This window comes from Nematolebias whitei, chromosome 11 (genome assembly GCF_014905685.2).
Source record: "Nematolebias whitei isolate Nwh7 chromosome 11, NemWhi1, whole genome shotgun sequence".
Lineage (NCBI taxonomy): Eukaryota > Metazoa > Chordata > Actinopteri > Cyprinodontiformes > Rivulidae > Nematolebias > Nematolebias whitei.
In genome coordinates this window covers 47,053,256-47,065,589 of record NC_056508.1, presented here as the reverse complement: position 1 = coordinate 47,065,589, position 12,334 = coordinate 47,053,256, and the positions used below count along the sequence as shown (strand labels likewise).

Below are 12,334 nucleotides of genomic sequence, written 5' to 3'. Positions count from 1 at the left end.
TTGGATGGATGGATGGATGGATGGATGGATGGATGGATGGATGGATGGATGGATGGATGGATGGATGGATGGATGGATGGATGGATGGATGGATGGATGGATGGATGGATGGATGGATGGATGGATGGATGGATGGATGGATGGATGGATGGATGGATGGATGGATGGATGGCTGGTAGATGGATGGACGGATGGCTGGACGGACGGACGGACGGACGGTGTCTTCCTTCATTTATCTCGGATCTCCAGAGGATTTATTTGATCTGTAAACTTCGTTTCTTGTCTTGCAGGAATATTTCAGAGGAAGATCGTTGAGGATCAGAAGAAAAGGGACAAGCTGAGGAAACATTAACTAACAGAGAGGGACTCTGGGAGTACAAATATATATAAATATCTATAAATATATATTTTAACGGTACATCAGAAAAAATGTGAATACAGTCCGTTGCACTGCAGGTTTTTATTTTGCTGGCCTGGTTTTAACAAGGAAAGTGTCCATCACTGTACGACTGCTGCTACTCACGGTGTCAGACACTGGCTGCACGAGAGGCTGGTGGTCCCGGACCGGTTCTTCAGGTCCGCACGCCTTCAGGGCTTCTGTTGACGTTTCTCTCCATTTCTTTCCTTTTTCTTAAAGTTATTTGCACTCTTCGACCAACGAGGCGACGAACTCCTGGATCACGTTTAAAAACTCGCCTCTGCTGAGTTTTCGTTCTAAGACGTGTATAAAATCTAAACGGCCTCACAACGCTGAAGTTAAATACTTACCGTAGACGTTTTTCTGTAAATCTGGTTATTAAATGGCAACAAAAACTAGAAACAGATTGAGGCTCCTCGTACGCAGGCTCCCTCTGGTGACTGGAAAAATACAGTTTAAGATCATTCTTTATTTCATTGTTCCTGCAGAACCCTTGCGTCGGCTTCTTTACCTGCTGGACTGTGTGGCCCCGGACATTTCAGGTCTATTTGTCTTGTTTTGTATTTTTGTGATGTTGCATTAAAGGTACTCTATGCAAACTAGAAAACGTAAAAGGTTCGCCTTTTTTTTAATGATGCCGTTTGAGAGTTTACTCCAGTAGTTTTCTAGATTTGTTTGCATGAAGTTATGAAATGCGGGTACGCACCTAATGTAAACAAGCACCGGACTGATCAGCATCAGGCCGGCTTCGCTCTGTACAAACATGTTGGAATGAGGCGAGCACAGAGAAGGTGTTGAAATAAAACAAAGAGGCTAACTTTAATATTTTGTCTGCTTCAGTGCCTCTTTCCTGTGGGGTTCCGCACGGCTCGATTCTTGGACCCCTTCTGTTTTCACTCTATCTGCTCCGTTTGGGGTCTATCCTGATGAAACATGGTCTTTCATTTCATTGTTATGCTGATGATTGTCAAATGTATCTGCCCTTAAAACCCAACAGTTCATGCACAATCCACCCTCTGGTAAAATGTCTTGATGACATCAAGGCATGGATGGCTTCAAATGTTTTAAGTTTCAACGATCAGAAAACTGAGGTCGTTGAGTTTATCCCCAGCTCTACTGCCGTCTGTTCCTGTAAACCTTGACTCTTCATATCTTAAGGTGTCTGTCACAAACCTCTGGATGGTTTTAGACTCTGACTTTAAGTTGAATAAACAGATTAACTGTGTTCTGCAGAAAAGCTTCTTCCAGTTAAGGCAGATATCTAAACTGAAGTCGGTGCTGACCAGATCTGACCTTCATAAAATAGTCCATGCCTTCGTTACAACCCGGCTGGACGACTCTAACGTGCTTGATGTTGGGGGCAGTCAGGTCTCCCTTCACGTCTCCAGCTCGTCCAAAACGCTGCAGCTCGGTTCTTAACAGGAACGTGTAGGTTTGATCATATCTCACCAGTTCTGTCCTCCCTTCACTGGCTCCCTGTACGTGTCAGAACAGATTTTAAATTCTCCTGTTGACCTTCAAGTGCCTAAATGTCCTTGCACCTTCATACCTCTGAGCTACTTCAACCACATGCTCCTTCTCCGGCGCTGAGATCATCTGATCAGCTGATTTTGGTTGAAGCTCAGAGAAGATCAGGTTTTTTCAGTCGTGGCCCTAAACTGGAACAATCTGGCCCCCCCCCCCCACATTAGACAGGACACTTCACTTCCTGTTTTTAAATCTGATAAAAACACCTGAGGTTTAACACAGTGTGATTTGATTTAATATTTTATTGTTTTGTGTTTTTTTGTTTGATGATGTTAATTGTATTTTTTTATTATTTTTATTTAATTACTGCCATTTGTTTGATTGTTAAGCACTTTGGTACCAGCTGCTGTTTTTAAATGGGCTTTATAGATGAAGTTAACTCGACGCTCTGCCCGAAAGACGGAGCTCAGCGTAAAGCTTCATCTGTCACCAAGTTCATCCTGCATTATCTTTTCATCTTATTTTACTCGACCAGTCTGAGTGTAAATGTGCCGATACATCAGAACTGTTGGACGTCTCCATCACTGACTTTGTTTCCAAATAGTCGCTGCCGTTTTAATAAGAACCATCGCTTTGGGACGTTCTGTGGATTATTTGTTTTGGATCAGTTCTCATGAAGTGGCAGTCCGTTGCGTATCCTTTCCGGGTCACGGGGGGTTGTTGGTGTTTGCCTCCAGCCGTCACTGTGAGGGAGGTGGAGGACGTCCTGGACAGGTCTTCAGTCCATCGCAGGGTTCGAAGACAACCATTCACACCATCACTCAGACCCAGGAACACCTAACGGATGGTTTCGGTCGCAGGGAGGAAACCTGCAGGGAGATCATGTAAACTGCACACACAAAGGTCAGGAGTCAAACCTGTGACCTCACTGAGAAGTGACAGGTCTACCAGCTGCACCACCGTGATGCCTAGGACTGCAATGATTACCTTAAAGGATGAAAAACTGGTTTTCAGGACAAACCCAGGAACAAAGCCTGACGTGAACTGGATCCTGCTGGGGGGAGGAGACAGGTGTCCCCGTCCACAGTGGATCCACTTTGACATCACCGTGGACTGGGAGGACTAAGAAGGAAGTTCCTGTTCTAATAGCCACACCTTTGACCTGCATCTGTCCACAAAGGTCTTCTAGAGAAAGGTTTGACGTCAGATGAGACCCTGGGCAGTTCTGGAGCAGTCGAGGTGAGACTTTCAGACCCAAGGACCCTGGTCCACCTGTCCAGCATGGTGGTGGTAGCATCGTGCTTTGGTCCTGAAGTGGATGGAATAATAAGGGAGGACTACCTTCCAGCTCTTCACCTCAAATCAAGAGCTGGACAGTTGAAACTTAGACACTGTTGGGTCCTGCAGGACAGTGGTCCCAAACACATGAGAACTGGTTTCTGATCCGGCAAACAGTCCCGGGTCTGCCCCGACTCTGATTAGAAGTCGAGTCAGGAAACCAACCGATTTAAATAAACTTCACTGGTTCTGCCAAGAAGGGCTGTGAGCCATCAGCCAAACTAACCCTGAAGTTTCCCATCAAAATGTCCATCGTTGTCTTGACTCTTTGTTGAAACCAGGTCTCTCTTGTAAATGAGTCCTCGAGGCTCAATGGGACTAACCTGCTTAAATAAAGGTTGAATGAATGGACACACGTCAGGTCCAGAATGGAGGCGAGAAGGTCTCTCATAGAACGAAAGACAAAAAGAACACATGAAGATAGAAATAATTACAAATAAAACCTATTCGTTTGTAACTATTCATTTGATGAAATGTGCAGTTTGTCCTATGTCTAAGCCGCATAATTAAACTAAGGGATAAGTGATGAAACCAAGCCAACCCTAAATGGTAAATGGACTGTACTTGTGCAGGTACAGCACCTTTGTATCTTCTCAAAGCGCTTCACAACAACCTGTGCCCTCATTGACCCATTCTCAGCTCTATACTAGATCTCTACAAAGATAATTGAACAAATCATTCTAAAGAGACTAATCAGTGATTTATCACGTTCAAACACTGATGGACACACATCAGAGGCAACGAGGGCTTCAGTGTCTTGCCCAGGGACACTTCAGCATGACTGCTGGTGGATTAGAACCCCCAACTCTTGCACTGGAGGACGACTGCTCTAACTACTCAGCCACAGCCGCCCACAACTAAAAGATTTATATATAAAAAATGTCTTAAACCCAGTCTTAAAACTGGACAACGTGTCAGCCTCACGGACAGAAACTGGAAGTTGGTTCCACAAGAGAGGAGCCTGAGAACTGGAAGATCTTCCTCCCATTCTGCTTCTGGAACCTCTAGGAGCCACAAGTAAAGCTGCAGTCTGAGAGCAAAGAGCTCTGTTAGGAAAATATGGAACAATAAGATCTGTAATAAAATGGATGGAGCTAGGTTGTTGAGCGCTTTGTAGGTAAAGTAAGATTTTGAATTGGCCAATGGAGAGAAGATGAAACTGGAGAAATATGATCTCTCCCACTAACTCCAGTTAAAACTCTGGCGGCAGCATTCTGGACCAACTGAATTTTGGATCCGGCCCAGTTCACGAGGCCACACTGAGTTTTAAGGTGAGGCCTTGAGAGGACAGGTCGGAGCCGCTAGGTGTCCGCTGAGTCCAGGAGGACCGGGACGGCGCGCCCCCGGTGGAAGCAGCGACTCGCACACGCGCCGCACCTTCGATCAAGGTAAGCGAACAAAGCCTGACCCGCGAAGAAACGGAACCAGCCGAGCGTTAGCATGTCGTGCTTTCACTTTATTTCTGTGTGGACTGAAGTGAACGTTAACTGTCGTCCACCGGGAGGTTTCCGGTTAACACACACGGGCTTCTCATAAGTAGCTAACGTCGACTAGCTAACTTTCACTTAGCTGCTGGCTTCAAGAACTTCTTCGTGAAGTTAGCTGAACGTCAAACCGCTGTTTCCGGTCAGGGTTGTCAAAATAAGAGCCCGTGGCTCACCGTTATAGCTGAATTTGCCCGCTCCTGTTCGGTTGAGTTTTATTTTGAATGACTTCCGGTAGTAGCCGTGTTCTCCTCCGCTAACGAAGACGCCGAGAACTTTAATAGCCAACTAGCTAGCTTACCGATGCTAGCAGGCGTTTGTTTACGAACTTGAAAGTGAGTAAAAACTTCAACTTTATAGTTTGTAAATACGATAAGGTAACGCTAAAGTGTGTCAAATGGTTCGAGCTTATTCGTGTGCATAATAATGAGCTCACTGGATAAACTAGCATCGTTACGTCCCAACCGAAACTAGCTCCGGGTTTTCAAGCTGGTTGGGTCAGTTTTTTTTTTTTTTAATGATTAATAGAAGCAACAGAACTTCCTCTTGTTGTTTAATAATCAGCCGCCGACTTACGAGTTGGTTTTAAACGAATCAGGATGACAAGAACTGTCTTTAAATCCTCTTAAAACTCAAACTCGACGTGAAGCTGTTCCACAGAGTTACATCTGCGTTCAGTTCAGTTTATTCCTAGAGCTCCAAGTCACAGCAGAAGTCTCAGGACGTTGAACAGAAACATTCAAATGTAAAAACAATAATTTAACTTTATTTATGTGAGGAGCAGCTCTGAGTTTAACTCCATCACTGAACTCTAATCTTGAGCAAGCACGAAGGCGACAGTGGAAAGAAAAACTCCCTCATGAGGAAAAAACCTTCAGCAGAACCAGGATCAGGACAAGAGGACCGGCTGGGTTTGAGAGGAATAGATACACAATGGCAGGTCAAGAATCACATGTTAAGATAGAAATAGTATCAAATGAAAACTATTCAGTTTTAACAATTAATTTAAGGAGATGAGGTCAGTTTGTCCTCTAGTAGTCTAAGTCTATAGCAGCACAACAACCCTAACTATAGGATTTATCAAACAGGAAATCTTAAAACTGGACAATGTGTCAGCCTCACAGCTAGGTTGTTGAGAGCTTTGTAGGTTAGAAATAAAATGTTGAGTTCACTTCTGGACTTGATGGGGAGCCAGTGGAGAGAAGCTAAAACTGGAGAGTTATTCAATGTTCAATGTTTGGATGTTATTAATTAAATATAATCTTATTCAGACACAGTTAAAGTTGTACTTGTGGCCTATTCAGTACTTTTCATTGATGCTGTTTCTTTATTACTTTAAACGGTCCAGTAATGGCAGATGTGCAAAACATACTTTCTGCTCATTGACACTAATTGAAAAAAATGAACATCTGTACATTTGTTACTTTAAACTAGTTGTATATTTAGAAAATGACGAGCTGTATTTTTCTAAAGTATGTAGCCTCATATATTTTACTTGTTTCTGTTTTTCAAGCATTAACACTTTACACACACAGGTTTCTCAATTTCTCTGTTTTATTACAAATATGTTGTTAACATTCCTCTTTTGCTGCTTTTCTTCCTCTTTTTCTTTTTAACTGACAGTCATTTCAGGACTGTTTGTGTTCGTTTGTTTTAGCTTCATTCCTGTCTGTAGATGTTTATCTGTCTACATCTGATTTTAACAGATTATCCAGATTATTGTTTTAATCAGCTCGACGAGTTGGACAGTGCTCAACGTGCCTGTGTGATCTCAACGAGTAGACTCATTTAGATCAACTTTTACGAAGAACTGAGAAGAAAAACTGAATATTGTCTCCTTTGTTTACTGTTAAACATTATTTTGTACCAGTTTTTGAGCACAGCTCGTTCAAAGATAGAGGGATCACATGGCCGCTCGATTGGAAACATCACTGGCACGCAGAAGGACAACACCCATAGTTTGTTTTCTGCACGTTCACTCGCTGCTTCATGAATTTAATTGACAGCGGTCCAGTCATGCACAAACAGGCGGGAAAAGGGGACAAGAATCTCGTGGCACCGTATACGAGTCCAAACGACCCAGACAGACAAAATAAGAACCTCTTGATGAACAGATTCTGAATTATGAGCACAAGTTTGTGTTTGTTGCGTTAGTTTCCTCTCAGGCAAATTGAATTCTTGGTTTTCAGGCAGATGAAGTTTATCCGTCTCCTGCGCAGCTCACGTCATCCTCTGTGCACGCTGATCTGAAGTAAAGAAAGTAAAAAGGTCTCCACACGTGTAATCTGTTGTTGCTGAGCGCAGAGCTCAAAACACAACAGAACCGTAGCCCGTTGAACTTATTTGAATCTGCTTTTACTCACCTGCAGGCGTCTGTGCCGTGCAGGTCTTCAGTGACTCTCTGGTGATGATTTGATCACATCCTCCCAGATATCGATAAAAATCAATGTTTGCTCAGCGTGTTGGGTCGTCCACGGACCGGGCAGCGCATCTTGGCCCAAATTACAACGCACATCACCTTACCTCGGGGCTAAGCTGTAGCTTAATCAGACAAATTTAAATTGGCTGATCGTGGATCGATTGTAGCGTGTCAACTGTTTTTTTGAGTTTTTGCTCTCACCCACCAGCACCCTGCGCAAAACTGTTTTCAAACATGGCCGCCTCTTTTGAAGAGTGTGGCTACATGTTGGAGAGAATTACTTCCAGGAGTTTAACGGCGATGATGTTGACAGCTCAGTGTTCCTGTTGGAGCATTTATTTTGTGTGAGTCTCCCATTATTTCAAATCTGGACGTTGTGGCGGTCTGCTTCCTGCGTTCATGGTTTATATTTGTGTTTGTGACGTACATGCCTGAGCCGTACGTGCTCGTATATCAGTTTCTGTCTGTCGTGGAGAAGAACCTTGCTTCTCAAATGTGATCAGTTCTCTGGTCAGTAGCACGACGTTCTGTCACTGAAGCTCGGTCAGAAAGAAAAGAAGTCTCGGACGGTAAACTGACGACTCGTCACGCCCAAACTTTGTCCTTTTGACCGTGCGGAGGGCTCGTACTGCGTCAAGACGAACGTTCAAATCCTCAACAATCGTCTCTAAAACAGCTGAATCTACAAGAACTCGTCTCTTTCATTTAAACTCTCAAACATCTGGATGTAAATGCTTCAATGTTCAAGGTTTTTATTGTCATTCGCATCGCATGAGGTGGAACAAAATTGTGTACTCAGGGTTCCAGTTACACCCAAAAATATAAAGTATTAAAAAAAATCTGCAAGGATCTAAGATATACACTAAACAATACTCATAATATAATACGGTGTATTAAACAGCAGCCTGAACATGAGTCTGTTGTGAGCAGATGGGTATGAATACTTAAAGGCAAGAGATCAGCAGCATGGATAATCAGCAACACAGATAAAAGTGACATGTCACTAATTAAAGTGTCATCACAGTGATTCTCCTGGTTAGAGTCATGAGTCTAACAGCCTCAGGGTAGAAGCTGTTCCTCAGTCTAGTGGTTCTACACTTAATGCTCCTCAACCTCCTTCCTGAGGGGAGCGGGGCAAAAAGTGTGTGTGCTGGGTGAGTGTGGTCCTTCATGATGCAGGTGGCCCTCTTCCTGCACCTGGAGGTGTAGATGTCTGTGATGGTGGGGAGACTGACTCCAACAGTCGTCATTGTTCTTACTCAGAGCTGCTGGACCAACTATGTAGAGACGTCCAGGGTCCTCTGGCGTCCTGCCGAAGGGCATGGCACAGCTGGACAGACCAGTTAGGGAGGCTGGCTCTGTGGGGGACACGGGGCTGGACTCTGGTGCAGTGCAGAGAGAAGGACCCTGGACAAAATGCCCCCATGCCCCACCCCCAGCACCTCCAGCACCCACAGTCCTGCTCCACCAACAGACTGAAGGACTCTCGTGTCCCCCTGTCCACAGCACCGTCCAACACCTCGTTGGCATGGGGGGGCAGTGATAGTTCACCTGTACACCCTTCCTGGTATAGTACACAAGCTCAATGGTTGGCACTTGGAATGGTAGGAGAGCGCAGGGGTGGGTTTATTTATTAATTAATTTTATTTCATTCATGCAGGTGAGGTGGGACACTCGCTCACTAATTTGTCTTTTAGTATTTCCTGTGGTTTGTCCTCCAGTGCTGCTTAAATACAACTTTAATAATAATATAAAAAAAATAAAGCTAAGATGACCAAACACTGTAGCAACAAATTGTTTTATCTGTAAAAGTTAAACATTCAAAGAAAAATAAAGACATAAAAATGTTTGTTCTGTTTGTGATGGATCTGGAAACGAGGAAATCATTTTGTGATTTCTGCTCAACACAACGGTCCAAAACCCCTCACCTTCTACAAATAACCACAGAGGGTTACCTCCCTGTGGAACCCCTGTGGACCGAGGGATTTTCTCTGTTCTCGTTTCTTCTGGACCGGAATGAACCGTTTTTATTTTATTTATGTTTTTTTGAGGAATGCACTCAATAAATCTACAGATTCTCCTGATCAGTCTCTTGTGTACACAGACTGTCAGAGTGACCTTTGACCCCTGCTGTTTTCAGCAAGGTGCTGGATGTGAACACAGATGACACAATAGATAGATGGGGGCTTTAACCCTTTAAGTTTTTACCGTCCACGTGTAATTCCTCTGATAAAAGTATTTAGGAGAACCTGCTGGGACTGGGACGATCAGAACCTTTTGGTTTTACTGCTTCTTGATGCATTTCCTTTATATTTTCTCATCTTCTGTTTGTGCTGCTGAACATTGGGTCAGAAGAACTTTACGTTTTGTTCATGTGTGCAGGGGCACCACCAAGGGGGGGCCAGGAGGGGCAAGGCCACCCCTAAAGAAATGGCGATCCCCTTGGTCTGGTAGTTGTATTTTTTAGTTTTAGTATGCATTTTTAATGTTCGCTAGTTATTTAGGATTATTGGAACCCCCTAAGCATAAAACAAGCGATATAAAACCTATAATGATATTTTAAAAAAGGTAAAAATTAAAGTTTTTATAAAATACAACCTAAAACCTCGTCCCCTGAATAAGAACAGCCGCTCTAAAACCAATTTTCTCTCCTCTACAATGTAGGACAGACGGGAGGTTTTGTGCAGAATGTTTTTGTCCCTTTATTCCCAGTTTTGGACATTTATTGTTCCTGATTTTGTTCACAAAAGTTGATGGTAACAGGCAAATGTTTTTAAACTACTTACAAGAACTGGCTTTAAACTTGAGAAACCTGTTTCTGATGCTTTATTCAATGTACCCCTTCAAATTAAAGATATGACTTTTTGAGGGAAAAGGACAAAAAGCCTGATTTAAGTTTTTTTCGGCTGCTCCCTTCTTCAGGGGTTGCCACAGTAAGCAAACCCGCATGAAAGATTTGGTGATTGTTTTACACCAGATGCCCTTCCTGACGCAACCTGGACTCAAACCCACAACGTCAGGATTACAAGACCACAACACTGACCACCGAGCTACTGCAGCCCCCACAAAAAGCCTACTGTAAGGACAGTTTATGGCTTTACAAGTGTCTGTAAAGATACAGAACACAAATCTATGGGGGCCAAGGCCACCATTGGCCACCCCCTGGCTCCTTCACTGCACCTGGTGGTGGATAAAATGGCTCCCCCTCTAGGATCCGTCACTCTGCTGCCTCGGACAAGAAAAAATAAAGACTTCTGTTCTTCTCTAGTGTAACTCCTGCCCATTTGAATATCTTGCAGTAAAAACATTTAGGTTTACTTTAATTCTCTGTTCAGTTCCAGTCCAGAAAAACATTCATCTCCACAACTACAAACATTCACTACTCAAAACCCTCATTGGTGGGACCATCGAGGAACCGTTTGTTTAACTCTCACATTAACAAGGTTTTCAAATCATGGTTTAAGAACAAGAGCATCACATGTCCTAGATTTCTGTTCTGGGGTTTTGGTTTTGGCGCCACCCCAGGATTTTCAGGAGGACCCCCCCCCCCCCCCCCCCCCCCCCACCAAAAAAAAAAACAAAACACAAAAACAAAAAAACTATTTTGGGGGTGCCACTGCACATGCGAGGTGCATTGTTCAATTTGTTTGATTTGGTTCAGTTTTGTCAGATGCGGTCACACTGGACAAGGGTTTTCCACAAGGGTCTTTTTTAGGGCCCTTTATCTTTTTACTTAAATTCTCCTCTTACCAAAGTTATGTTGTTCTCCCATGACCAGGACGACCTGCGGCGGCTGGTTTCCTCACCCACAGTGCTTTGCTCACTTTACGTTTTGTGTTTTTCAGACATGGCGATGACGGGTCAGAGCTCGTTCTCCTCCATGAGCAACCACACCAAGGAGCGGGTCACCATGGCCAAAGTGACCCTGGAGAACTTCTACAGTAACCTCATCGCGCAGCACGAGGAGCGGGAGATGAGGTAACGTTTCCACGACCTTCGTGCTCGTCCAGGATGAAATATTCTGGCGGTTCCTGCTCCAGCTCTGCTGAAAGACACAAGTCTGAGTTTGTTTTCTTTGTGAAACGCACGTTTCTTCAGGATGTGGGTTAAAGCACGATGACTTCCTGTTGTGACGAGCGGCGTCGCACTTCATCGCTCGTCATCCTCGTTAGTTTGAAAAAGTCCCTTTTTTAAATGACAGGTTTTAGGTGGGGGAGGGGTCACGTTGTGGTAAATCTGTGTTTTGGTTTAAGATCGGGGAAAAATAAAAACCAAGAGAACTTCCCATCTTAAGGAAATGTGTTTTAGCTGTGAGCTGCTGATCACATGTATTGATTAACTGATCAGCAGCAGTTTTTGCTGCTCTGAAGGATACACAAGGTGGAAAGACATCAGCAGTGACCTCAGAGGAGCAACTGGACCATCAGGAAAGGGTCAGAGGTCGTGACGGCCACATGAAGCCTCGTGGAAGCTTCAAGAACCCCGCCTGCTGGGCTGATGGTTCCGGCTCCTGTCGGTCACTGAGTGGACCAGAAACTCTTCTGGAGACCAAAGGGTTCTGGAGTCCAACAGGACCATGATCCAGACCACAGCAGCTGATCTACAACAGAACAGTTCAAAGAGAATAGAACCAAGCTGCTGCAGCGGTCCAGAACCTGAACCTGACTGAAACACTGTGATTGGACCTTCAGAGAGCTGAGCAGAACCCTCAAGCACGTAAAGAAGAGTGGACCAGAACTCCTCCAGAAAACTACCGAGGGTTCTGCTGCTGCTGGAGGTTCTGCAGGCGGCTGGATCAGAACCTGGAGCCAGTTCTTATTCAGTTTCTGTAATTTAGTTTAAATAAAAACGACGTGTTTATCTGAGGTTGTTTACCTCCGTTATTTACGTACGAGCACGTTTTCAGCTGCTGTTCGGCTCGTCTTTGTTTGAACCGTGTGACTAAACAAAATGGCTGACGGTTCCATCGTGTCTCCAGGCAGCAGAAGTTGGAGAAGGTGATGGACCAGGAGGGTCTGGCTGATGAAGAGGTGAGCAACTCAAACACTCTTCATCGTGTTCTGGTGCAGCTGAGGCCCGAAGAGTTCAGATCTTAAAGCTCGTGAAATGAAAGTTTAAAGTTAAGCTTCTGTTCGCCGTTACGCCCCGACACACAACTCTTTAATAAATTATAACACGTTTACACAACTCTTTAATAAATTATAACAC

At 44.2% G+C, this 12,334-nt stretch overlaps 2 protein-coding genes across 2 annotated transcripts in view; both read left to right on the top strand.

The window, feature by feature from the left end:
• LOC119417780 (DENN domain-containing protein 2D) overlaps positions 1–1,229 on the top strand; it is a gene marked incomplete in the record, with an annotated part of 37,574 nt that extends 36,345 nt beyond the window's left edge. Inside the window, 1 exon segment of the mRNA XM_037685063.1 lies at positions 291–1,229. Coding sequence (XP_037540991.1) covers positions 291–352 — 62 coding nt within the window.
• Positions 1–12,334, top strand: part of LOC119417354 (serine/threonine-protein kinase 38) — a 140,538-nt gene that overhangs the window by 118,066 nt on the left and 10,138 nt on the right. The window lies entirely within an intron of this gene.